This window comes from Melospiza melodia, chromosome 4 (genome assembly GCF_035770615.1).
Source record: "Melospiza melodia melodia isolate bMelMel2 chromosome 4, bMelMel2.pri, whole genome shotgun sequence".
Taxonomy (NCBI): domain Eukaryota; kingdom Metazoa; phylum Chordata; class Aves; order Passeriformes; family Passerellidae; genus Melospiza; species Melospiza melodia.
Window position 1 is genome coordinate 60,351,496 of NC_086197.1, and position 27,979 is coordinate 60,379,474.

General features: G+C 40.0%; 1 protein-coding gene across 2 annotated transcripts; it reads right to left on the reverse strand.

Annotated features, from left to right (window-relative positions):
• Positions 1-791: 791 nt before the first annotated feature.
• On the reverse strand, positions 792-27,656 carry NUDT4 (nudix hydrolase 4). 2 transcript variants are annotated; one of them, XM_063154906.1, is made up of 5 exons: positions 27,495-27,656; positions 13,903-14,013; positions 7,963-8,007; positions 5,456-5,543; positions 792-4,418 (listed from the first exon to the last, which is right to left on the reverse strand). In XM_063154906.1, the coding sequence occupies exons 1-5, from the start codon at positions 27,591-27,593 to the stop codon at positions 4,216-4,218; spliced, it is 546 nt and encodes a 181-aa protein (XP_063010976.1). In that variant the 5' UTR covers positions 27,594-27,656; the 3' UTR covers positions 792-4,215. The 2 variants fall into 2 exon arrangements, with proteins under 2 accessions (XP_063010976.1, XP_063010978.1); XM_063154908.1 differs by having other exon boundaries at positions 5,456-5,540; positions 27,495-27,651.
• Positions 27,657-27,979: the final 323 nt, after the last annotated feature.

A 27,979-nucleotide genomic window follows, 5' to 3' on the forward strand; every position in this document is an offset into this window, starting at 1 on the left:
ACGTAGCAATCAGACTGTCACAAGCAGAAAATGCCTGTGATTGCTGAGTCTGCAGGTTAAGAGGTGGCACCATTCCTTATGTGGAGCATTGTCCTAATGGGGATGTGGTGCTGTTCATCACTTGAGCCAAGGAGGCAGTGCCTTGCCTAATGCCACAGCAGTACTGAGACCCTAAGAGTATTGAAAGAGGCTAAGTTTAAAAAAACCCTTAACTTTTTCAGTTCAAGATTGAAGATTCTTAAAATTATCTCCCAAGTCTTGGGAAAGTCAATCACTCTTGCCTTACTTGCCATGTGTGTGCTTTGTCACACTTCTGCCTTGAGTCTTACATGTCACTGGATGCCTTGGAGATCCAGTGATAGGAGCGAGTCAGGACTATGGCACAACTCCTTAAGCTGAAGAGAGAGCTGTGGTAACTGCTTGTCACAAGTCATACTGACAGGGGCAAACACAGGAGCTGCTCTCCAGCCTACCAGCGTGGAGGATTGCAGGTTCAAAGAACAAGGTAAGGGGAGGTAGGGCTCCAGCAGCAGGCTGAGCACTGCCACCAGTTTTCAGTTTTCAGGTTGGGACAGGCACTGGATATGAGTGCTAAGGGGAGAGGGGAGTGTCATGTCAAGTTAAGGAGAAGAAGTGATTCTTTGGAACAAGGAGCTTGGTAAAGCTTGAGTGCAGGGACAAGGCAAGAAGTAGGAAACATTAGATGAAACTTAAATGTAGTTTAGATGGGGTTGAAGCCTTTCATACAGTCATTTCTGGTGAAGTATTTGCAATGGAATGACTACATCATCCACAGGACTAATTTAGATTTTATTCTGGTATTTCTCAAATATAAAAAGTCAGAATTCTTACATCAATCTTTAAAGAAAATCCATGCAAGCAGGTCAAAATGTGTACAACTTAATTCCCTTCCCACCCCCCCTCCCTTCCTTTCAGTTTTCACTTCACAAACCATGCTGGTAAGTAAACCAAGTGTCTGCCCCTCATGTTTCTTTTCACAGCACATTGTTAACAGAACAATGCTAGGCTAAGCCAGGGGTGCAGTAAGCACCAAAATAAGATTTTTCACTTGAACAGCCTCTCTGCAATACCTCAGGATTTCTTGTGTTTAAAAGCATGTCCATTTTGCTTAATTCTGTCTCCATGAGATTTTAAACTTTAAGGCTCTTTTTCTTTGATACCACCATAATGTAACTGATGAGAAACCATCAGCCAGGAAAAGCAGCAGTACAAAGGAGACTCCAGCAATTGCAGATGACAACCTGTCTCTTCCCTTTTTCTTCTGGAGAACCAAATTGGATACATTGTACAGAATTTTTTGGTATGAAAGAAATCTCAAATTTGCTTTGTTTGAAATAGGTTTGGCCCCTCAAACTAGTGATTCATGTAAAAACAAAATGCTTCTAACATTTAAACTGATTGGTAGTAGAAAAATTATAGCCTTCCTATTCCCATTTTTACAGCTCTTTCTTTCTTGTTGGAGTTCAGTGTCAGATTTCATTAGTACTGAAGCCATACTGCTGTCCCTTTACTGCAGTTGTTCCCTGTAGCAAAACTGAAATGTCTTCAGTTTACATCTGCAATTCACAAAACATTCTCTTTGAAAGGGAGTAGAAGTCAAAGCAATAGAACTTCATTCTGAAGGTTGCATAGAGACTGAAGAGATTTGTACAACAAATGCTGTTTAAAAAAAATCTGTCTGGCACTACTGAACAGCTCAAATGTGTGTGACCAAAAATATTTAAAGGCAATCAACTCTGAGTTTGTTAGCAACAGCAATACTGTACATTTTACATTATTATCAAATACATAATTCAAGAGTTACAAAATAAGATCATGCATTACCACTAAATCTCATACAAGCTTGGATGATTTCATTCCAAGAATCTGAAATGGAGACAGAGCGTTTTCTTAAATGAATAAAAACCTCAAACTCTGGATTCAGTTTTAGCTTTCATGGATTTGATATAATCTTGTTACAAGAAAACCTATAGTTTGCTCAATTTAAAGTGTTAAAATAACTACTGAACAAAAAAGGTGAGCATTAAAGTGATCAAAAAAGGGAGCTAAATGATTCATTCTTTTAAAGGCAGCTTTGGAGCCAGAGGTACCCTTCCACACCATGAGTATGATTTTAATAAAGATTAGACATTCATTGTGCTCAGCCCCTGCTTCTCCTGTTTCACCTGGCAGAACAGTTTAAAATAGTGAGCTGAGCAAATGGTGTGCCAGTCTGGAAGAGGTTCAGTGTAAAATAGGGATTCCCCTGTGTGCACTACTGAAACAGCAATGCTCCTTCCCTGGCCTCCCACCTCATGAAAGGATGGACAAGCTGTTGGCAATGCTTCCACCTGTAGGTGCACCTGAACACTTGTGTGTTCTTTCCAGTTCTGGAAGTGACCTGGACTAGGAGCTAAGAGAGATGGAAAGCAGCGTCCTACCCACTGTTTCAGAAGTCTTCAGCTTTGTGGCTCATGCCTCTTGTCAGTAGTATTTATGCCTCTTCAAAGAGAGCAGCATTAAGAGATCAGATCATCTATCTCCCTAGTTTCACTGCATTTACATATGGCACAAGATTGTTTTTCTAGGAGTAACTTGTGGCAACAACATTTTTTTTCCTAAAAAAGTGTAACAGCACAAAAAAATTCATAGCAGCATTTTACACAATTTGTGTTAAAAAAGTAGAAGTTAACCATTTGTGTATTGAGTAACAAAAGATTTAAATTACATTTATTTTCCATTTTACACTCACTATTTACTAGTTGGACTATTTACAAAGGTTCAAATGTTGTATAAGAGAATGAGCTTTACCCAGAATAAACTTCACGTGTGAGGTAGTGGTCTACCTCGACCTGTTTTGGCTGGATATAAAGGAGGTACAGTTGGGTTTAAATCCTAGAAAAAATTCAGAAGTAGGATGTTCATGTGAATTAGACTGTGTTCTTGTAGAAGAAACCATGCACACACACACATACAGAGAGAGTAATCCTATGGTAAAAACATTAAGACCAACAGTGGATTTAGTTTTCATCTTCTTGGATGAAAAGCAGGAGAAATAATTAGAACAGGGAGGTTGTCAGCTGTACCTCATTTATTTCAACTATATTTTTACCAAGAGGCCAGCTTTTATTTGAAGAATCTAAAGAAACTGATGTTCAAACAGTAGAACTGAAGGATTTAAGAATTAACTTAAAACTGGGGGTTTCAGCACTCCTAATAGGACAAAGGAGTATTTTTTCTCTCCTGGTGTAGTAGCTGTCAACACTCCTGTCCCAAGCACTGCAGGCAGCACTCCTGGCTCCTGCAGGGCAAGGCACCTCAACACATGCTTGCTAAGAGACACCTCTGCAACCTCAGGGTGCCCCTGGTTAAGTCTTCCTTTCCTCCAAACATTTTTAAATTGCAACAGACTGCAGGAACACTATATGAGATGTTTCTAATTGAAGAAAGAAGTTTTTGGAACCTGCAGTGTAACCACACCATGAACAAAACATGGATCAAGGTTAGAAGGAAAAGAAAGGGGGAAGAAAGATCTACAATGCTTTTCACACAAATCTTCTGACAGTTCACCAGCTGACCAAGTGATGAAACTACAGTCTAGTGGATAGTTTTGGTAGCTGCAAGACAAATTCTTGTTCTTTCCCTAGTTTTATGTTACATGAAGATTGCATAGGACAAGGCAACCTTTTGGATAATTGAGGCAAGCAGTGCTTAGTGTTGGTATCCTTTGCTCTTGACAGGCTGAACGTGGTTTAGTGCTTTATTGTAGTCACCCTTGTGCACCTCTGCCTTCAACACATTCATTTACCCAAATACTGCCAGCTCAAAGTCTTAGCACTTCATCTGTGGATACCAAATAAGAGTTTAGTATTAGACTATCTGCTCAAGCTTTAACTACTGACTAAAACTCACAAGTTTTAAATAAGCTGAACACCACTGAGATGCATATTTTATTTTAGCAGATATGCAAATTTATAAATTTATATAGTCAAGTTTTTTTTTTAATGGCCTAGTAAGGCATCTTAAAAAATCCCTATATGGCTTTGGTTTGCTGAAATACTACTTTACACTGTTAAAAGAAAAACATGTTCAAATAAATTTGACATTATGACACATTCACATATTTCACTTAGAACTGACAGTTATACAGATGCCTACATGTGATCACAGATGTCTCCTGTTGTGATGACACGAATAAAAAGGTAATCCAAATGTTTATCTCACAGTAGAGGGCAACCCAGAAGTCTGTGCAGAAGTGACATATAAGGAGTTATTATCTGGAAGAGGGGGAACCACAGAGTTTCCATTAGTGGGTGAACAGCTCAGTTTCAGTTTTTCCAAGTATTCTGCATGAACAGGCTTGTGACACTGAAGGACCTTGATTGCATCTTCTACTTTAAACCATTCTCTTTTCCTTCCTGAATCCACAAGAAAGAACAGAGGTATAAAATGTTAACAGCACTATTAGTTGCTATCTAGTTATTCACTTTTTCTCAGTTCTTTGGAAGTTGAAGTTGTCAGGCAAAAGAGTGAACAAAAAGACCTTGAAAGAACTGATTAACCCAAGAGATTCACTCAGGCTTACTGAAATGCAATTCATAAGAAGGAATTTCAGGTAACTCTCTTGAAGCAGATAGTGGACAGAAACTCATATGACTCTTTATATGCTCCAAAAGCCCCAGCTGGTCATTAGAGGAAAGTGTGATGTATTTAAATTACTAGATACTGCCATCCTACATTGTTGTGCCCAGCAGAAAACCAATCTTGAGACTGAACATGCATGCATGAGAATGGCTTGGTCTGATTTCAAAAGCCATGTTCCATACTCAAAGTCTCCATATGCATCCATATATGGACTTGCTCAGGTTAGGTGTGAGTTTTAAAAAATAGTATACCTTGTATCAGACATGTTTATGTAAGTTTCAAGACTTTACTAAGATCACTTAAGACCATCTTAACTTTTACAAGCTGGTCCTTTAAAATTCAAAGTCTCTGAAAATACATATAGCCAGGTCAATGATGGTCTTGTTAAAATGGAAGGAATTCTATTTTTTTTTTTTTTTGGTTTTACAGCATTATATGTACTCTGCTTGAATATACATAAACCACTTATTTAAGATCAAGGACACTTTCAAAAACACCCTAGATTATCAGACAGCAAAACATTCTACTTTTTATGGAAAAAACAATTTGGCAGTATAGTATTTGGCCTCTAAAAAATTACAATATTTATTTTGTCATAATGTTATAACAATTAGAGTATTCTAAGAATAAGAGTAACACTATGTTGGAAGCAACCCTAGTTATGTATTAAAGTATACAAAAACCGCATGCTTTGAATTTTTCAAGAACAGAATTAGTATTACCCCCAAATTAAACAAACTGCTTAAGAAAAATGAAGAGTTTGCTCACAACATTTTCAAGTGTAGCACATAAGGACAGATAATTAGTTTACCTATATTAACTGAATCCTCCCAGTCTTCCAGTATTTCTGTCACAGTAAGAACATAAACGTACGTCCTATGCTTCCGATCCTGGTTCTGCTTGAATACGAGAAGGACAAGTTTAAATTCTCATCTAAGTAACTTACAGACTTGCCACAACTACAAGATAGAAATTACTTACCTCTAAAGGATAGCTGCCAGCAAGCCTGACTTTTATTTTCACTAAACAAACATCTGTACTGATGAGACCCAAAATAATGGGAAAACAAAAGTTTTATTTGAAACAGCTATTTTCTTTTACTAGACTGAAAAAACTGAGCCAAACCAAAGACAATACTAACAATTTTGAAGATTGTGAAGTTCTGACCAAAGTGTCATCCAGCTAAATATTAGCATTATCCACTAGTACTGCCCTGGATAATTACTAGTACTTATCTTTTACACATGTTGTAAATTACCACCATACTCCACATTTGCTAAAACTGTTTCCACAACACATTTCGTGGATGAAAGTTCATTTAAAAAAACCCAAGCACTTTTTTCAAGATGGAACCACTGCATCATGTGGCCATGTCATCTACACAATGCTGGCTGTAAAGTTTCACTCTGTGAGTGCGGCAAATTAAATAGCCTATGCTTGCAGTCATGCCAAGTGCAAAAATCATTGCCATCTGCTCATTCAGCAGGTTTGCCACCATGGCAGCACTCACCACGTGTTTCAAAGGCAGGTGTTTTGCACGGGGCAGGTTAAACACAGTCTGACAGAGCTGTCTGCTCAGGGCAAGGCCCCTATGCTGCAGCCAGCCCATGGGAGGTTGGCAGAGACATTGCTCCCTGCTACTCCAAAGCAGGCCAGTGGCAGTGTTTGAGGTGTTAGCCAGCCCATTAGACCATCCTTCCCCTTGGAGAATAACTGAGCTCCTAATAAAACCAGGACCATCTGCAATGACAACTGTACTAAGAACCAAGAGATGTTATGGCCTAGCTGCCCTAACATATGATTGCATTCTTGTGCAAATAACCTTTCCCACTTAACTTTATTTCACTACAAGCTTAAAATAGTTTTGAACTGATGCACTTTACTAGGAAATAAAAATTCTCCAGGAGTTCTTTGTCAGTATCACCATTAAATGAGATACATTTATTTATAACACATATCCTTTCTGGCTGTAGTTCTAGAATAAGAGGACTCAGCAGCAGCATTTATTTCCATCTTCTCTTAGTTTCATCCCAAGTCACAAGGTGTGGCCCCCTCAATGGTACTAACAACAGTTTGTGGGAGCCTGTTGAGAAATTAAAGTAGGGGCTTGATTTAAGTTAGAAGTAACCTAGAAAAGTTACAACCAATTTTAAATGGCTTCAGAAGAACATATACCTGAACTATCAAGGAATCAGCATGCTTTGCAGCCAACAAAGTGACAGCTTATCCTGGGCTTTTTGGTCTGAGCTGAGAAATGGAGAAAACTTTTGCAGACTGACCAGCAGAGTTAAAACAGCCAAGTTTTTAATGTGTGAGACCATCCAGTTCAACTCAAACCCAGAACATATCAGAAAAACTACAAAGCTTCAGGAGCTCCTCTAATTGTGTCATGTCTTCCATACTTCACACACTGGGACACATGACTAAGTAATACCTCACACAGGAAAACCCTGTCAGGAATACACTGCCTATAAAAGCTGGGTGAAGATTTGTACCTCACTGAGACTAAGGGACTTAATATACAGCACAACATAGTAACAACTGGATGTATTAGGAGCTGAAGACTATTTAAACTACAGTCTGTTCTGGTCTAGAACTCGAGCAGGACTAAAATAGAATTCTAGCTAGCATGTGTCCTTGCACTGTTGGTAGTTCAGAGTCTGATGTTTATACCATCAAATAGATGTTTTGAACCACACAGTTTGCTAAAGGTTTGATATATCTGTTTTCCAAAGCCTTGGCCTTTTTTTAGCAAATTAAAGCCATAAAGAGAATTCATATCCCGACTCATCAATTTACATGTGTGAAAATTGACAAATTACTTCAGCAAAATCTAACCAGGGAGGAAAAGTCAAAAGAGTGCCTCAGAAGAGGCTGGTGTAATGGTTCAGAAATTCTAACTTTATGACTGGTTTGGTTTTTAGGGATTTTTTTTTCTCCATAAGTACTAATTTAATCTTTCCAGTAGAGGTCCAAAATGAGCTGAGATTAGCTCAGCTGGTGAGAGCTTGGTGCTGGATAACACCACATTGATGAGTTTGATCCCTGTACAAGACATGCACTTAAAAGCTGGACACTGTGATCTTTGGGGTTCCCTTCCAACAGAGAATATTCTGTGAAACTGGGATAAGTACCTTGAACTCTTCCTATTCAAATCTTCACAGATCATGTAACACCTAAAGTCCTGTCTAATGCAGCAGGTCCAGCAACACTGCAAAATTATAGGTAGGTAATACTTATGAACTTAAGTGTGATGTTGCAGCTTACCAGTTTTCACAAAGCAGCCATTGCTTTCAGAACTCAAAGGAAATAGCTCACCTCAAATATCCCAAGTAGTCTGCCTAGCTTTCCCTTTACTCCAGCCTACAAAACAAACAAGAAAAAGTGTTAGTATTTGGTATTAATTTAAAAAATATAAAGCATCTGTACCATCATCCTACATTAGCATACTTCTCCTTATTAGGGTTATTTAAGTAAGAGTTTTAACTTAAGTTTTAATTAAATACTGCTGCACTAATTTTGGAGATTCTAGTTTTAGACTCTTTATGAGTATTAGAGTACAAAAGCTTGTCCTAATGAGTGAATCAAAGAATCCATAAATCCTTCAAGGTTCCCATCCAGACCAAAATACCGTATTACTTCCCACATTTTTAATGTACTGTATTTTATTAAATAGATAAATCATACCCAATACTGAAATAATCTAGGAAAGGAGAAAGGACAAGAGAATTTCAAATAGTATTAGAATTAATCTGAAAGAAGCAATCATCAAAACTCCAGTGCTATTTTACACAGAAATTTAAGTACAAGTTTTAAAAATACAATAATAAATAAACTGTAGGTTGTTGCATGGATTTTGCAGCATAACGACTTCACGTGTGCTAGTTTTCATATCCCAAGTAGCTTTTGTCATGTAATATAAGCCCCAAATTTACATCCCCAATTCTCTGCAGTTTTGAACTCTTTCTAGCTAGTACGATTACAAAACACTTTCAATTCAGACTTTTATTCCAATATTTTAAAATAATCCCTGTATCAGCCTATGCTTTGTGATTTTTATCAATTCAGTGGTCATTACTTTCTACTAAGATTCTGAGGTTTGCTTTTCCAAAAGTAATATATCATGCCTCTTCCAAGGGACATGGCTTATGATCCTCCACTAATTCTAAACAAAACTCAGTCCATATGCCTGACACATAAAGGCATATGTTGCCTACTGACAGACAATATTTAGATTGTTTTTGTCTTGTTATACAACCAATATTTAAAATAGGGCTTCTTAGTGCTAAGATGACATTTTCTAGTTTTCAGTCTTTGCTTCCAGCCTTAGCTAACGACAGTTATTGATGTATTATGTCTTTATATAAAGGACCATATGGATCTTCATTACATTTTAATGAGTAACTCTGACAGGCTTTAGCAATAAGTCTAATCAAAGTCTTACAAGTGAATGTTTTCTGTGACTGCCTTTTTAAAGAAAGCAGACGGCTGGTGTTATTTATTAAGCCATTTGGATGAAGAAAGCCCAATCACAGCCTCTGCAAAATTATCAAGGCATTTTGCTTATCTAGAGCAAGAGCTAGAGCAAAAGTTAATGCAAAACTACATGCAATATTCTGTTTGTCTGCTGTGATGGCCAAGATACCTGTTAGAGCTCATAAAGCCAAAATACACAACTGGACCTGATAGATAAGTGATTAAGCAGCACATTAATTAGGAAAGTGACAAGCCCTTGTTTTGAGCTGAAAGAGTAAGGTATGCCACAAGAGGCACTAGAGATTGCTTGTGCTTTATACTGGGTAATGAAAAAGCACTTATTTGTGAAAAGCAACATGCTGAAGAAATGTTTTTTACTGATCAGTCCTAATTTCCTCAGCATTACAGTATCACTTCAAGTGAGAGTCTGACAACTAATATTTAACACATGGCAACACCACCATGACCAGCTAGGTTTACTGATACTGAATAGCTTTCATAGAGGACTTTTGTCAACTTACTGGTATCCCATAGTCACAATGTGAATTTATCAATGTAACTCTAAGTGGAATTTACTTAACACTTTCTCTTTTCTCCCTCCAAGCAAATAAATGGTTTAAACAAATGCACTTAGCTGAGTAATTCTGAATGAAAGTATTAGAAGCACTCCATTAGATCATGTGTAACAACTTCCCAAAGCTTGAAGTGAAGCTTTGGTGCAACCAGATGTTGCTATGTAAATGTGATTACTATAACCGATGCCTAGTTACTCTCAAATAGACATGTTTCCCAAATGTAGCATCATCCCTGCAGACAGCAGTATATTTAGAAAATCTCTACACTCAGAAGTGCAAGAAGGTAGTAATTCAAGGGCTTGTGATTTTTTCCTGAAAATAATCTTCAACTGAACAATAATTCAAAGTCTTGTGATTTTTTCCCAAAACGATTATTCAAGTGAATAATCTTCATAGTTGAAGAAGCACCTTGAATTTGACAGTCATCTTTTAAGTGCTTTTACTAACAAGAATATTTCCTTCAAGTTCTTTTCATAATGTGCTTCAAAATGTGTCAAATTTAAGTGCTAGAGGACCAAGAAATAGTTCAGTTTTATCCCCAGAACATCAAAAGCAGTTCCCCCTTTCCCAATGGTAAGCTTCTAATCCAATACAGTGGTTAAATTCTAGACTTTGAACCATTTTGCCTCTCATAAAAACATACTTCTTCCTTTGGCTTTTATGTACCCATGGCTCTTAAAATATGGTTCTTCATGTAAACAGAATCCTATTGGCTTCTGTAAGTGTGTAAGGCCATCTAAAGTTTGGGAAAAAAGCCTGAAAAACCCCAGTTTTCTTCTGACAGACAAGCTGTTGAATTAAGTGCTATACTTGCCCAGAACAATTCTCTAGGGAAGTCTGAGTGCTCTGCAAACAGGACCTCAGATCTGAACATTATGCATATATTTTAGCATTAGTCTAACTCAGCCACAAGAGAGAGAATTCAGCACTGCATGCCATGATCGGTGTGCCCGAGGTCACTCCCGCTGAGCTGCGGAGGCACTGCAGCCTCAGAGGAGCGCCAGACTCGCCTGTGCCCTGCAGGTGGAGCCAGAGTCACACTGCAGTTCCACGGCTAAGCCAACAGCTACCAGGGCAGAAAGTTGCTGAAGATATGAAAGATTTGGGTTATTTTTAACTCCGGCATTTGTAGGATAGTATTGTTGCCATTTTATTAGCTACACTCCTGAAGAGATGGTGGCAAGACTACTCCTGCCCCATTTTTGCATACTTTTACAAAACAAAATGCTTGACTACATCTGCCCTAATCTTTCAGCTGAGAGTGTGCTTTATTTCTGCAGTGTCTAACTAGCTCTAGTCTGTAGCACCCGGTCATTTTTCAGATATTAGATGCTCATTGGAGCTAATTCCTCTATTTCCTGTGAGAAGTCTTAGATGATATTACTGTCATTTTCACAGTTGCAGCAAATGATCTTCAGGATCATCCTCTTCTTCTCAGAAACTATCCACACAGGGCTGAGGGAAACTGCATTTTTTCTCATAGGCCTTTCAATACACTACTAAAGCAAACAAAACAAGAGTCTCTTTTTTGTGAGATGGAGCCAGAAAAGGGAGTGGTTCACAGTTCACAGAACATCTCCATTTACAAGGCTGGGCATCATTGGCTTGCCACTCATTTGTGTCATTTTTCTTTGAACAGTGCATTTTGCAGACAACTTATTTTAATCTTTCATGCTATGCAATTAAAGGCAAAGTTCCAAATTCATTAATGGAGTAGCTCCTCATTTTGATGAGGTTCAATACCTTTCTGGGATTGCTTTATTCTATAACTTCATTTTGGTATTCTACTTGCAGGTTTGCAAAAGTTTATTTCATCTAAATAATTAAGGTAACTGTCAATTTCCAGTAACCTGTGAAATGTCAGACAACCTTAAATGAAACACTAACTATCTAACTAATGAAACACTAACACTAACTAATCATTATCACTAACACAAACAGAATTGAAGAGTAAAAAACCCCTGGAGTCATGTACACAGGCAGACAATGAAACAACTGCCATGCATGTACATTACAGAGATCTCTGAGTTGTAAAACATTCTCAATACACTACTGTTGATGTTGAAGTGAGGGTATTTAAGCCAGTGGGCTATCAACACTTCTACCATTAAAAAATGCTATTATAACTCCCATTATGACTTTATCCATTTTAATAAATTAATAGAAATACTGAATCATGCTTAGTTTGTGCATGACCCAATACTGAAGAAACACATTTCAAACCAGCACCACTGTGCTTTCTTTGAAGTTTATTCATTCACAAAACTCTTAACAGTTCACTGTACTGTAACCAGCCTGCCAGGTGACATTGACCTTAGTATAAAAATAGAAAGGACATCCACCTTTAGAAAGGTCAGTATGAATTTCCATGGCTCAAACCCCTAAATACCATTCTTTTTTCTTTAAAAATGGCACTTGGCAATCTCATGGAAGCATATAAGACTTACCCAGTAGCTGAAGAATATTTCACTTTATGGTATGAGCTTCTAAGTCTGATCAGCTATACAAGCTATCATACCCCAGGAATTCTAAGGGAGTAGAACAAGTGTAACCAAATTGTTTTTGCTTATTAAAGCCCCTAGTCTGTGAAAACTCTTCATGCATTTGCAAGCACAGCTCAAAGCTGAACATGGCTGGAATTTTATATTGTACTCCAAAACACCATAAAAAGCACAGTCCCTTCAACATCATCCATTCTTTACCACCAAAGAAAAAACCCCAAACATATGACTACAGTTTAATCAGCTTTAATTTAACATGGAGATGAGACTTTACTATCCTTCACCTTGGACTATAAGTCAGATCAGCAATTATAATTACCACCATTCCTAAGAACACTGAGCAGAGGACTGGGCTTTTTAATCCTACCCATGGAACTTGTGACAGTGGGAAGACAAGACTCTCCCTAGAGGTGTTACTACTGCTTGGAAACCTAAATCTTTGCTGAGTCATTGCTAGAACCCAAACTTTTTGCTCCTTTCAAATGGACTGTATCCTGTGGCTGAGTATGTCTTGTGTGGGTCAAGATGAGCTCCTCCAGCCTGGAACAACCACTTTTCGTTCAGTGAGGTTTATTCATGCTTGAACCTTGCTGCAGGAAGGCTGCTGAGAGCAGCCAGTAGTGAACCAGTCTGTTCCCCAAGGAAAATGGGAGAAGGGTCACTGAGTCATAGCTCACAGATCTCATTTTGGCACTGAATAGCAGGCACTGCTTGGTGCAAGTCACATCTACATCAAGTTCCTAAGCCTCAACATCACAACAGAACCAGTTTTAAGGGTAAGCAAGATGAACCATCAAATAGTATAGCTAATAGAAAAAATCATTACAAATACTAATCACCAACAATATTAGCCATAGCAAAATGGGATGAGAAAACTGGTTAAGTCTAGTTGAAATCCTACAGTTCACTCACCAGAATGCATCCAATTTATAAAAAAATCGTATACCTTCTATTTCAAAGTCTGATATTTTGATTTTTCTTGCAGTTTTATTTGGTTTAGACATGGCTGTTAAGATATTAAAGAAACACTTAATATTTTTCAAAATTTTCCTAGGAAAAATAAACAGCAAATGAAACCCCAGAATTCTGAATTTGAAACTAAAGTGTTGTAGTATAGGGAAACTGCATGAATTCATCATGATTTAAGCTCTGTTTTGCCTGGTCATAGGGGTAGAGATAGAAAGGCAGACAATAACCATGGTGCTTTCTTTATAGATAAGCAGCCATAAACATATGAATTCTCAGCTGCTCAGACAGATCAGTTTCTAATCTGTTTAATTTGAAATGTCCTCAAAGGTTTGCTGATTTCTTGTTCTTATGCAGCTACATGTTAATGGTTAGTTTACCTTCACTCTGTTCTAAAAGAGCTGCAAGTCAAACATTTTCTTCACAAACACAGAAATGTTACAACACTATAATATGCCATTTGGCATAAAGTCACAGTTTTACTTCCAGTACTTGTTTGTAAAGGCAGACAGAAATTTAGCTATGAAATGAAAAAAGAAGCTAAATTGATTAGTTCACCTCACCACACTATACCCCAATTCTAACACACAGAACTGCAGTTCTTTGAATTTCATAGCCACAAAGGTCTGTCAAGTACTGGATAAAGGAGGTAAGTAATTCCCTCTTCCTTCTTGGTTCCCATCTGAAGGCAACAGCAGCACAGATCAGCTGGATATTTTGCTTTGTTTGGTTTTTGTTACCTCTTCATAGACCTCTCTCACGGCTGCTCCCCCCGGCTCTTCCTCTGGTTCCATTCCTCCACCTGGTACAATCCACTGGTCTGGGTATCGGCTACTGCTTACCAACAGCACCTGGAAAGAATTGCAAGGGACTGTTACATACAGCTCACAAGTCAGGAATCTCACTGCTACCTGCTTGTCCAGCAAGGCACTTATTCACCTAGCCAGATGGATTACAGGCTTCAGAAAGAAAACCTAACAGGCAAGCAGGAGTTGGAAAAAGAGGAACACAGTTAACATCCAATGTGTGAAACTAAGTCAAGACATTGTCATTGTGATCTCTTTGTACAAATGCTTTCATTGGATGCTTAACACGATGTGGAAAATACAGAATAATGTGCACAGGAGTGAAGGCATACAACAAAAATCTAACAATATTTTCCAGAACTAAGCTTCAAATCATAGAGATGGCAAAGTGTGAAAATTAAGACATTTTCATCACAGAGAAGTTAAATTAATTCTTCTGGAATGGCATCTTCTGGCTAAAAATAGACCTTTGAAAATATTTCTCATTTTTAGACAGATACAAGCTTCTTTTTAGTTACTGAAGTGTTATGTTAGCATGACACGCTTACACTATTGCATAACTAAGATACAGCAAGAGTACTTCATTGGCCCTTATCCAATTTGATTTCTTTTAAACATTTATGTAAGAGGAAAAAGCACAACACATTGAATTTGATTTCTAAATTTAACATTTTTTCCCCCAAGATGCTTTAATTTCACTTAATTTGACTCTAACCTGGTTCTGTCATTGATACACACCAATTTAAAACTCCCTCTCTGTAGGACCTGCACTTCATAATATTCAGAGCAGAAAGATGTTAGCTACCTGTCCAACAAACTATGATACCTTGTATTTGGAGTAATTTTGCAGTAGAAGTTTATGAAGATAAGACCTTGATTCAGGACCCCTTGGAGATAAGCAGTTTAACTTATATTTGAGACACATCCCAGGTACCAAGACATACTCAGTCATCTGTGTAGTAAGAGACTTCCTATTCTAAGCATTGCTTACATGAACCCTACCCTGAAGTCAAAGGACAACTGTGGGGAGTAAAAGGGCAGGGTCAGTGCTCAAATCTTGAAAAGCAATTAAAAGACTAGAACAAGAACCTCAAGTCTAAAGGTTAGAGTTTTAACTGGTGCCAGACAACTTAAGTGACCGTCCCAGCCCTCACCTTTATGGACTTCAAACTTACCCCTGTTGGCTTAAATAGGAAAATGACTCTGCTGACAGTAACAGGGAGATGATTACCACTTACACCACATCCCTTTGGCACTCAGGGAAATGGGCTGTAGGTTCACCTACAGGAACTGGGAGTGTAATTCAGATGGCTGCATACTTGGTGCATGCAATGATATGTGTGCATACTGAGGTGCACCTGGAAGAGCCTTCTCTGACAGATACTGTCCTGCAATGTTTATCTTGTGTGCAGTCAAGATTAGTACAGTGGAGAATCCTTTAGGGTAGGACTAATTTCCCCAAAGCTTTTTCCTATGCTAAGGAATACAGCAGAGACATCATTTAGTACAGAAGCATTCTTAGCATCTGATCTAAAAGTTCATGTTTTCAGTCAACTCAAGTACTTTACTCAGCTACCTAAAAACCTAAGAATATTCACAAAAGCAATAAGGTTAGACTCAAATGCATCTCAACTTGATTTTTACAGCCAAAGGTTTTGGTTTCCTAGGATCCTTTGACATTAACAAAAGACTCACAGAGCGTACACAGCTCTACTGAAAGTAATTTTAGAAAATGTTTTTGAACACTTAGTGGAGCACCTATATCACTACAAAGAACCACTTTAGCAGTGCTTAAAAAGCAGTTGTAAAAATCAAGTTATGAATTCACTTCTGAGTTCCAGATTTAACCAGTAAAGATAATTTTCTGCTGATGAAACTAACACTCAATCCACTCACGTAAAAGCTAGCAACAATAATAAACAAAAGGATGATTATCATTAAATCATTCCCAGCTTGGTAGAAAATTTAAAATCAGCATTCATTGCTTAGATAAGGCTAAACATAAAATTCTTAATTACTACCATGGGATAAATCAGGTTGCTCATTCTGGCAGTGTAGTGTAAAGCCAGGAGTTTTTACGCCTTTATATTTAGTAGTTGACTACTGCTAATCAGATCAATAGACTATTAAGCTGGGCTTGTACATATATTAGCTTTAAATTACCCTCTTAAAAAGCAGAAACAAATACATCTATCAAGTAATCAACATTAAAATACATCAACTCTTGTAGATAGGGTTTACAGCTACATATACAATAAACTCGCAAGTGTTACAACCTGGGAATTAATTTTAGCAACCATCCAAACCTCTAAGCCTGGAACTGAAGCATTTTCTCAAACATCTTTCCCTCTGTGCTTTATTGTCCTGTGATCCCACTGCTTTTACAGTCTGAATCCAAGAGATCACACTAAGATATATCCCTGAGATCCTCAGATGCACAATTTTTTTTTACCATTAACACATGAAGCCACTAGGGCACGAGGCATCCATGCTGGGGTAATGCTATCAAAAACATACTTCGTGCTAATCAGATTCCACAAACAACAAGACCTGATAGCTAGCAGCTGCAGGATTGTGTGGTAAGGCTGAAAAGCATTCCACAGACTTTTCCAGTATAGCATCAAGCAGTCTTCCATGTTTTTGGGGTTTTTTTCTATGCTGTTTTTCAGTCCATATAGTTTTGAGGTATTTCCATCTGTAAGTGGCCAGAAGATACATCTCCCAGTATTTAATGATGAGAGTGTAAATAGAAATGTGATTTAACTATGAAGACACCAAAAAGCTGTGGTTGGTTGACACTGCACTCACATGCCAAGAGAAGTGCAAAAATCAGCAGCAAAAATGCAGCAATTCACCTTCCCTTAATAGAAGATAATCAAACTAGGAGAAATATGATCTAGGTTGCCTGGACAATCCAGTCTTGTCTGAGGAGGCTCACGGTCAAGCAGATTACAATAGTCTACTGGAAAAGAAAAGACTGCAGAGCCTCACACACCTGTATTTTTTCCTGGTTTATGCACACCAAATTTTACACCAAAACCCCATTAGGCTCAGAAGAAAAAAAAGCAAAAGTACTTCCTATGCAAAGAAGTCTGTGTCCTGTATCCCCAGATGCAGAAAAAGGGCTAAGATTTGAGTTGCATTACTTACTAGAGGTCACTGCCTTTCCCAGGTCTCTGACTAAGACTTACTGTCCATAACTCTTGTTCAAAAAAGGTACAGAGTACTGCAGTGCAATCTGCTTGTCTAGTTATACAGCTGAGCTTATCTTACTCCAAAGACTAAGGTAAAGATGCTGTAATGCTGCCAAGTGAAGAAGTAAAGCTGCAAAGTTCAGCTAAGAGGAAACAAAAGGAAAAATTCTTCCATTAAGTGTTACCAGCCAAGTTTCACCTCACTTCCAAGTCCAGGAATAGAAATGACCTTTGAGTGTAGTGAGGAGGAGAAGCTGCTAGCCAGTCTGCTTGTAATAAGCACCTATCAATACTCATAACCATAATATGGTTAACCAAAAAGGTTATTACAGGGCAGGTGGCATCATGGGACTTGGTCACTATAAATGCTACGCTTGCAGACAAACAACTGAAAATTTCTAAAGATGCTGAAGTTTTGGCCTTTTTAGTGTTCTCAAGTCAAAAGCCCTCATGAAACAGTTAGCAGCCCTGTATTCCAGAAGACCAAAATGGTAACAGCTCAGAGTAATATAAATTATAACCACAAGATATTAATCTTGATATTTTTTCATATTAAGCTCTAGAGAGATACAAACTGGTTTAAGTTTATATCATTGCTTTCTACCTTTCTTAACTGAAGGACATTATACTTTACCAAAATAATCGTATTAAAAACCAATTTACATTAAAAAAGCAAGAATAAAGTTTAAATTAGCTAGAGCAGACCCCCTCAGAGCTGGATTCTTTAGACTTCAAAACAAAGTGATCCCCAACTTGAAGGTGAAAATATACCATCCAATTTTACAATAATTATTTGTCATCAGATGTCAAAATTCTCTATTCCCAGCCTAATCCCATCTATTCTTGTCTTTCCCACTGCACACCTCATTTTCATGGCTCCCACTACTCCAGTAAGCTGTCCAGCTTAATGTCTGAATTACCTGATGGAGTCAAGTCTGCCCTTCTTTATAGCAAAGCTGGCAGTTAGAAGGAGCCATGTCCAAGAGAAAAGGAATCAACCCCTCACTTCCAAAAGACAGCTGAGCATTTGTGACTCAGCTGCAAAGAACATCACACTGCCCAGGTGTACTGCTCAGAAGACAGGTGTGAGGAAGACAAAGGATTCAGCTCCCAAACTCTACAAAGGTGAGCACACACAAATCATTTCAGAAGATTTAAACAGGTCAGAGTATAGAAAAGATCAGTAAGGCATTAAAAGGTACCTCTCAGGTACAAAACAGTGCCAAATGCTGTTAAGATGTATTGCATATTTTCATAGGCATCAGAAACATTAAGAGGATAAAACAACCAAGCCTACTTTGAGAAAAAAGACAGGACCTACTCTGATGGACTTAATATAATATAATTTAACACACTCAATATGGAAACTCAGCCTACATGGTAGGTCTGCTTAAGTCACAGGCAACTGAAAGAGTCAGAAACATGGTTTAATCCTAATAAAGCCAAAAGGGTCAGTCAAGCCCTAAGATTTGTTTAAAACCAGCCTTAAGCCTTAAGCTCAGGGAAGAATACAAACAGTAAGTACTTTATTATTTCCTAAAATTTTCAACTTGCAATTGTTTTCACCTCAGGAGCTTCCTTAAAAGCACTAGGGGACAACTTTGAATGCTGCAACTCAGGAACACTATTGAGAAGCATCTTTTACAAACACTGGATCATATTTGCAGATTTAACTGTAAAAATTTTTAGGCAGAAGCACACATTTCAGAGAGCATATGTCAATCTGCTACTGTAATTAAAGAGATTTCCTTTATCTAACAGTTTTTTCCTCTATTTCAAGAATCACAGCCTCATTTTAGTAGTTATGAAACAGTTTTGCAGTTCCCCTATAGGTTAATGTGGTATCCTTGTCCTAGAATGCCATTGCCTTTTGGCAATGAGGTTGGAAAATGCAGCTTTAAACCTTGCCATAGCAATGCCACACAGGCAGCATTTAGTAAGGAACATTTGCCTTCCTGAAAAGATTCTCAGGAGAGTGACTGCTTTTAGTCCTCATTTGTTACTGCCAGAATTTTCAAATTTATTTTTTAAACATGGAGAAATAACATGTGCAAAGTTATTGTAAAGTAATAACAAAACCACAGGATCAGACTGGACAGCATTTTAAGAGCTAATTAAAGTCAAGACTGCAACACCTTTACTTTCCCCCTAACACTGGGATAATGAGTTTATAGGAAGCTGATCAGGATGAAAAGTAGATTCCCCATGAAAGCTTTGTCCAGCCTGCCCACACAACACCCATCAGGACACAGCTGTTCAAGGGGCAGTGCTGCACAAACTGGGGCAGGAAGGCACCACTGCAGCCTCCCAATTCCAAATGGGCCTGTACTAATTTGCAAGAGCCTCTGCTAAAGTGCTTTAAAGGCCACAGACTGAAAAGCAGTCCCCAGCTATGACAGAGGTTATAAAAGATGATTCAGCCTCACTGAACAGGAGCTAGCACAACAGCAGAGGAATGGCTAACTAGCAGTACATTAATCCTAATGCTCATTAATTTGAGCACAAATCTTGAATGCATCTCGGAAATCTGGGTTCTGTCTACACAATATATTAAAGTCTGAAATATCCTCCCAACTTTACTTGTATATCCCTTTTCAAAGCAGCAACACAGCACCTGGATATCAGTCAGTGCTACTTTTCCCCCATTCTGAAGATGAATGGTAAAGAAATATGGGTATAATTATATAATACTATATATAAATAATTAGATCTGCAAACTATTTTTCCTTTCAGACTTTTTAAGTTTAGGGCTATATAGCAATAAGGAGAGACATGTCAGCTTTTTTTCAGAAGAAGTTTTGCTTTGACTTGCAATTACAGCTGTAATATTTCATAAAAATTTATTTCATATTAAACGCAAATATTTGGTTAACATGTTACAGTGACACAGAATTTTAGTGTCTTCCTCTGGCTATTTAATATACTTCATTTTGTTCTTTGGCTGAAGTGTTCATATCAGGAATAGAACAGCACTGTACTACTATGGCATGCCAGTCAGAACACATTTCCTCACATAAAGTGACTCAAGTCACCTGTAGCATTCCATCTCCCCTTAAGCTTTAGCATGCTTTGGAAAAACAGATGTGACAGGTCTCACAGTGTGATGAAGGGTGCAGATCTTGCACCCAGACATATGACAAAAGGAAATAATGAAAAAAAACCCCTGCAAAAAATAAGAAACTTCCCACAAGTACCTATATAAAAGTTTTACTTTTTACTGAGCAAGAGTTTTACTTCTCACACTGGGCCAGTTCCCGAATCCTCTATACCCAACAACCTTCCTCCCTCATGCTTGCTAATGCAGACCAAGGGAGAAACCACAATTCCAGGTAGCAGGGGAAGAGCTAAATTAATATTGCAGCCCATTTCTTTTTAACTTGAAACCACGTCCTAATCTCGAGCAGGGGAACTGGGCTTTGCTGGTTACTCAGCAACATAATCTGTTTGACTGAGGGATCAGCTTCCAAGCACTTGTCAGAAACAGGAGCTCCAAGCCTTTGAGAGCTGCTCAGCTGCAGGTAAAGATTTGACAAGGTTATTTCTTGACAAGTACCAGTTACCTTTTAGCCTTTTCTATCTTTGAGATACATCTTTGAAGACTAAAATTTGTGTTTAAGTATTTACATTTGTAGAACTGGTTTCACCGAAGTGCTTAAGCACTAGGTCAAAAAGCCAACAAATTAAAGTAAGCTTTTCAAGAGTTCTACAAACAAGACTGGGAAAAAAATACACATCAACCTATGGTCTGTGAACTCACACATCTACAAAAGATGTCTAAAAAAACATGTGTACAAACTCTAGCTAGAGATAAGAATGCATATATGTGTATGTAAATAGGCATATATATATCTAGCTATGATATTAATGCATTTCTGAAGAAGTCTGCCAGTGCTATTTCACAGTAACTTGGAAGTTTTGAGCCCCACTGAGTTAACTGAAGCAACTCAAATAGAAACTCTGCCACCAGTTTAAATCCCAAGTAGATTTAGGATGGTGCAAGTAAGCTAAAAGGATATTTTTTTTAGTATCTTAACATAAATATAACTGGCTCAAAAAGACATCATCTTCAAAACAGGGTAAAAAGTGCTTTGTTACAGGACATCTTAGACTGATGTTATACAAGTACAGCCATATTTCCTTCTCCCCTCAGCCCAGCCCTCTTCAAGCAACTATCAACCCCATTAAACATATCCATATGGCATAGAAAAGTAATACCACAGGTATAGAAAAAAAAATTTGAGATTTCAAAATAAAAAAAACCCCATCATCGTTGACTGATGTCAGTATCTGAAGACTTATGAGTGAAGACTGAAGATTTATGCCATGGTGGACAGTTGAATTCCCACAGCCTCACTAAACCTGCAGGCTTCCACTGCTGGCAAGTAGTTGGAATTTGTGGAAAAATATTCCAGCATGAAAACATAGTGTGTATGCCACGCCTGCAGAGAGCTGCTTTGCTGTGAACATAACAAACACCAGTGTCTTGTATCCAGAGTTGGTTACCTGACAACATTCAATTTTTCTTAACATTAACACAAGCTTTAACCCCATATGAGCCTGCAGGGATACACTATAAGCAAATACTGCCTCTGTAGACACATCATAAAGAGCCATTTTGGAAGCTGTTTATAGGTCTTGATTTTTCAAGCTATACCCTTTTCTACAGCATGCAGATCATAGTTTCATAGAATGGTTTGGACTGAAAGGGACCTTTAAAGATCAGGCGGTAGCTCCAGCCCCCCTGACACAGACAGGAACACGTTCCACTAGAACTGGTTGTTCATCCAACCTGGCTGATAATGTCCAAGTGTCAAGAAAATGCTGAGGAAAAGATAAGGCAGCAATCACCCTATGTTAATTACTCTTCCTGTCCATTAGCAGGGCAGGGACATGAAACAGAGAAAATAAAAGCCACAGTGTGCTTGAAGTCCACAGTGAAATGTGTATTGTCTGTCATTTAAAATATGTCTATATTCTATCAGACCATCATAATGTAAGGTAGGTAACCCATACCACTGTGGAGACCATGCCAGCCTTAAATGAGGTGCCATGGTCATACCCCAAGTTATTTGAAAGCACACATTATTTGCATGTTGACACCTGAGAGCTCTACACTGAAGGATAAAGAAACCAAATGAAAAATTCCATGTCAAGAATGGAATATCTTTCATGACTCTGCAAGTTTAATTACAATAATTCCTCGAACACTCCATTTTGCCAGGGTAGCCAGGTGATACTTCTGGGCTCTGGTTTTATGGATCAGGTTGCATAACAAAAGGTCCTTCTGGCTTTCAGACCATTTAAACCAATGCACATAAAAATAACATTTTGCTTTTTTCTTTAATAAAACCATTGCTAATATAAAGCAACATCTAAAGACAAACTAAAGAACACTATCTTTTAAAATGATTAAACTATGACCATCATAACAAGATATAAGAAACGCTTGCTTAATCAATCTTGATATTCTACAAGCAAATAAAGTTATTAAATCAGACCAAAAAGGAGCTATAACACTAGGAGCTTATAATTTTTAACTCAAGGACACAAGATAAATAGTTGAGATGCAAGTGTATGCCCTGCTACAGAGGGGAAAAAAATTTCTACATTTCCTGTAAGTACGTAACAATACATTTTTCCTCACTGTCTCAATATTAAAAAAAACCACCTTCCCATCTGTTTTCATCTCATGTACAAGGCTGAACAACAAATGCAAAATTAAAAATTGAAAAGCTTGAAGACTTTTTTTGCATATTAAACTATTTTAGGTCTGCCACTAGTAACTGCTGACTGAACACTAAACTAGGGCTTTCAGTACCATATTTGATTACATAAAGCACTCTTACAGATGCCAAAGTAATTAGAATGCACTCAAAGTTTATATTCAAGATACTTAAAAATAACTACTCATTTATTTGTATAAGATGTAGTTGATGGAAAAAAAATTAGGTTTTAAAATTATTTCAGTTACTCAAATTGCTACAAAAATGATGTTTATTACTATTTGCTCCTGCTGCTTTAAAGGCATGCCTTGTTCTCTGCATTGAAAAGTAAGAATCCCCTTGCATACCTTCTGTGCAGACCCTAAGACAGGAGGGTTTTTATGTGAAACCACTGTTTGCTGCACACTGAATGTCTAAACAATTCCAGCCTGTGGAAGCCCCTCAAGAGGGCTCTCCTGCAGGCTTATTCTAGAGCTGCCATCCCCTCCCAGTTGCTTAAGAGAAACTTGCATTTCCTCCCAGCCCATCCCTGCCTGCTGAATGCCATCAGATTTTTGCACACACCTACCAGCTTCTTGTTTGTTCAATGCAGAAAGGCTGCACCCCCCACACACTGCATGCCCACACAGCCTGGTTTCTTTTTTTTGGGATTTCTCCTGCTTCATTTCCAGGATGTTTTTTCTTCCTAAGGGCAGACAGTCCCTGCAATTACTTGTTTATTTCCTTACAGAACAAAAGGAACCAGCACTTCAGCTCCTATCCAGCCATTTTGCTCTCTCTTCAGCCCAAATGACAGCAGTAAGACCAAAACAGGCAACACTTTACTGGCAGTAGTCCAGGAGACATCCTTTAATACCCAAAACCCCCAAAGCTACTGGGCACTTTACTTGGATATTTGGGTTTGCTCCTTCTTAAAGGATTTTTCTTTTTAAATCATACACTATGACAGCATGAAGGAAACTAAATCTAAACCAAAATGGGCTGTATAGCACTAAATCATTCTGTGTGGAGGCACTTCCAGATGAAGAAACATGATTTTCACAGTGGTGCAGCTGAACAACCATCAGTCGTCTCAGGTCCAGGTTTTCAGCTTCAACATCAGCTCTCAAAGCAGCAGCTTTTGACAGGTGGCAGGACTGCAGGGAAGCCCAGTTTGCAGCCTGTAACACTCAGGAGAACTGACTCAACAATTTTAAGCCTGGCAGCAAGGAGTGGCAAGTCCAGCAGTAAGCCAAACTGGACAGGGGGCTGGAGCTGGGAAATAGGAGCTTGGAGGAACCACCAGGCTGAGTTTTGCCTCAGCAGTATTCTACAGCACACTTATGTTCCAAATTGAGAAATAAAGAGCAAACTGAAACTCAATGTAAACAGTTGTGTAATAATAGTAATAAAATAAACAGAGGTATAATGAAGTGTAAGGGATGGGTTTGGCCAGTCTTTTTCCATTGACATGTTACTTCACCGTGCATAAAACTCAGCTGTAACATCAACATCAAGGAGGCTGCACAGGCAGCAAAAGGAGAGCAGTATGGATAAGAAATGGACCAGGAAGCCATAACAAGCAGATTTTGCTAGATGAACAGTAGAGATATTAACTGTTTTAGTGACTTGCCCAGTTTTTGTCAATGGGCACAAAAAGCTGTTACTGAACATGCCTGAGTCTTTAGTCAAGAGGCAGCATCCAGAAGTCATGATATCAACAGGGAACATCACATGAAGTTGCAGAAGAAGGATCACCTCAGGTGAGAACACTGCTGTGGATTTCTGGTACAAGTTCAGAGTTCATGACGTGGCAACAAGTAAGAGACTTAGATATCACCAGAAAACACAAGATGACTACACAACAGCTTTACAGTCATGTAGAGATGGGTCCTATTGCAACATTTTTTCTGGTATAGCTAGAGAAGTGTTAGCAACCTTTCGCGCAGCATGATCCCATCTAAAGCACAAGTGTCACCCACATTAAAAAATACATTTTCCAAATGGAAGGAGATGTAAGAGCTACCATGATGACCAAAAGAGAAAATTGTTTCTAAGAAAAGATGATTTAAGTCTTAAAGTTCATAAGAAATGCTAAGAAAGGAATGACTGCTCTCTACAGATATGTCAGAAAACTAAGTGCAAGAAAGGAGAAAAAAAAAAACTTAAGCTCAGCTATAACTGGCTAGGGACAAGCCTTTTGGACAGTCAGAATGGAAGTAGAAAGAAAGGTTAATTCTAAGATTTGTACCACAAGATTGCTATAGATACTCATTCCTCCAGAGAGAGCCTAATCAGATGAAAAATAGACCAAATTTAGTCTTGCAGACAGTATCTCTAGAAAAAAAAAAAAGTTGAGATTTGGATTTCTTGCTTTTAAGAGTCCTAAAAAGAAATGTATTGCTAAAAATTGTTTTCAGTTGCTGGTTCTATTTTCTCAACTCCAGTGTCAAGCAACTCTTTGCTTATCCTGTAAATCAAAATAACTATGAAAACTATTCTATTCTGTAGTTCCCCTCCACCTCCCAATAACTTCTGCAGGAGTCTCCTGTTCCCTTCTTCTCCAGCCACTGAGACACCATGCTTGTGTTCCTTTCCTGCAGAAGTTACCCTGCACTTAAACACCCTGGAGGTGTAGCTTGGCTGAAAACTGATGGTGCAACCTCTAAAGACTTAGAAAAGAAACACTGAAGACATTTACATGGAGTAGACCAACAGAGAAATCACCTGGACAAGCGTTCAAGAAAACAGAAGCAAGCCTCAAACACCCAGTTTGGGGAACATGGCTCATGATTGAAGCTAACCACAAACAGCAGTCAGGCATCAAACTTGTAAGGAATAGATTCTGTACTGACACAGAGGAAGCTGGCACTTGGGAAACAGCTCCTAAGCGAGTTCAAGCTGTTGGCACTGCTTTCCTGGAAATAACTTGTCAGAAAGCAATTTTAACTGTTTTCACAGACATAATCTATGTCCTAAATCTGATCTGATGCTCTCCCATCCACTTCATCCTCAAGTATGTCTACCTGCATGATGCCAAGGCTTCATACCAGCAATACCAGTACTCCATCCAGAATACACAAGGAACTGCAGTGCAATAATGGTCAGCACCCACTCTTCTCACACAGCCCAGCCAAGCTGCTACTACCATGCTTAGCCTCAAAGGATGTTATTATACACAAGCAGTATTCTGAAGCAGCCAGTGATCTCATTGGATGCAAGACTGAAAGAGAATGACAAGAAGTTGTATCAGGAAATGAAGAATGAACACAAATCACTGACAAAGGTGACCTTAACCATGAATTTCCAACTACAATTGGTGCAAAAAGTTGTAACAGTGGCTCAAGTGTACAAACTCCAAATAAGTCTGGAGTTGCACCCAAAAATTCATATTAAAGTCACATAAATGGTGAAGTATGTTGGAATGTCAGAGACCAAAGAAAAGCTGTAACCCATAACAAGACCTTGCAAGACTCCTGCTGGGTGCCTTTCTCCCTCACACTAGTAAAAACTCATCAGCACGGTCCCGAGGTTATATTTATAACACAAAGGAAATAATTTTTCTTTGCTTAAACCCAAGTGCCTGTATTTTTTGATCAGGCCTCTTCCCACTGCATTATATTTACTTAGTAGATTTGTAAGGAAGACATTTGCTGTACTGACAGCTTGGGAAGGGCACCAGCATCTTCCAGCATCTAGATAAAGGCAGGAAAAGCCTCTAAACACTAACCTTTATAGTTATTTCATGGCTACCAAACAGGAAAATGAAAAGAGAAGTCGCAAAAGGGTACGCGTCCAGCCCGAGACCATCTAAAAAGCATTGTGCAATGAAAGCATCAGCGAGCTCCCAGATAACGGGCAGTGCCATTGACCTTGGCTCGGAACACGGGACAACTTTGTTGCCACCTCCCGACTCTGCTGCAACACAAAATTCCGGGGGAGCGCCACCCGCTACAACCACAGCCGCAGCAACAACTCTCCCGAGCCCGTTCACGAAAATATTTCTAAGCCCCATTTTACTCTCTCCGTGGGAAAACCAGGTGTTCCAGGCGCAGGGTTTTTTTATCGCACCCAAGCAGGAGGGGCAGGAGGTTCGCCTTAGGATGACACACCAGCCCTGCCCTCCACGCGCCATTATACATTAACCGGTTTTCCGCGTGCCACGGGCGCAGAGACGATAACCCTGGAGTTCCAGCCGGTGTCCTGGCCCATCCCGCCCCGCCCGGAGAGCTCGGTGTCCCCCTCCCTCCCTCCCTCCCTGCTCTCCTCTCCCCGCCGCGGGGGCCGGGGCCGCGCACAAAGGCGGCGCCGCGCACGTGGGCGCGCACCCCACCGCCCCAAGATGGTGGGCGAGAGGCGCGCCCGCCCCGCCCCCGGCCCCGCTCGGACCGGCATGGCCCGGGGGCCGCCCCGCCACCGGCCCCGGCCGGCCGCAGCCCCGCCGTGCCGCCCCTGCCGGCTCTCGGGGTGCCGGCAGCCCCGGCACGACCGTGCGCGCTGGGGGCGTCCCCCGGGAGGCGCCCGCGCCCCGCGGCCAGACAAAGGGATGCGGCGGCGGCGGGGCCGGCGGGACGGGATCCTCGGCCGGGCCGGGCCCGGCGCCCCCGCCCCACGTGCTCGGCGGGCTCACCTCGTCCTCCCGCTCGCTGCGGAAGCACAGGCACGCCGCCCGCTTCTTGTAGCCCTCCCGGTCGTACGTCCGCGTCTGGTTCGGCTTGAATTTCATCATAGAGGCGGTGACACGCGGGCTGCCCCCGGCCGCCGCTGCCGCCGCCACGGCTCCTCTCTATGAGCGCCGCCGCCGCGCCCCTGGGACACCGGCGCGGGGCCCCCGCTCGGGAGCGGGGCTGGAGGAAGGCCAGTCCCAGCCGCTGTCACAACAGCGCCGCGCCGCCTCTGCCGCTGGTGCCGCCGCCCCGGGAGCTACGCCGCGCCATGGAGGCTCTCCCGGCGCCCCGAGCCGCCGCCGCCCGCCCGCGGCGGCCGCCCCTGCGCCCCCACTATTTAACCGTAACGCGCATTCCTGCGCCCGCCGCGCCGCTCCGCGCAGGCGCCGGGCGGGGCGGGGCCGCGGGGGGCGGGAGGCGAAGCGCCGGTCACGGCGGGCGCGATCGG

What these genes read in the sequence shown, in the direction of transcription:
- NUDT4 (XM_063154906.1), bottom strand. Translation starts at nt 27,593, where the DNA reads ATGATGAAATTCAAGCCGAACCAGACGCGGACGTACGACCGGGAGGGC. An exon ending in GCAGCGAGCGGGAGGACGAG is followed by an intron (nt 14,014 to 27,494) that starts GTGAGCCCGCCG and finishes AATTCTTTCCAG; the next exon opens with GTGCTGTTGGTAAGCAGTAG. An exon ending in TGAGAGAGGTCTATGAAGAG is followed by an intron (nt 8,008 to 13,902) that starts GTAACAAAAACC and finishes TTTGTTTTGTAG; the next exon opens with GCTGGAGTAAAGGGAAAGCT.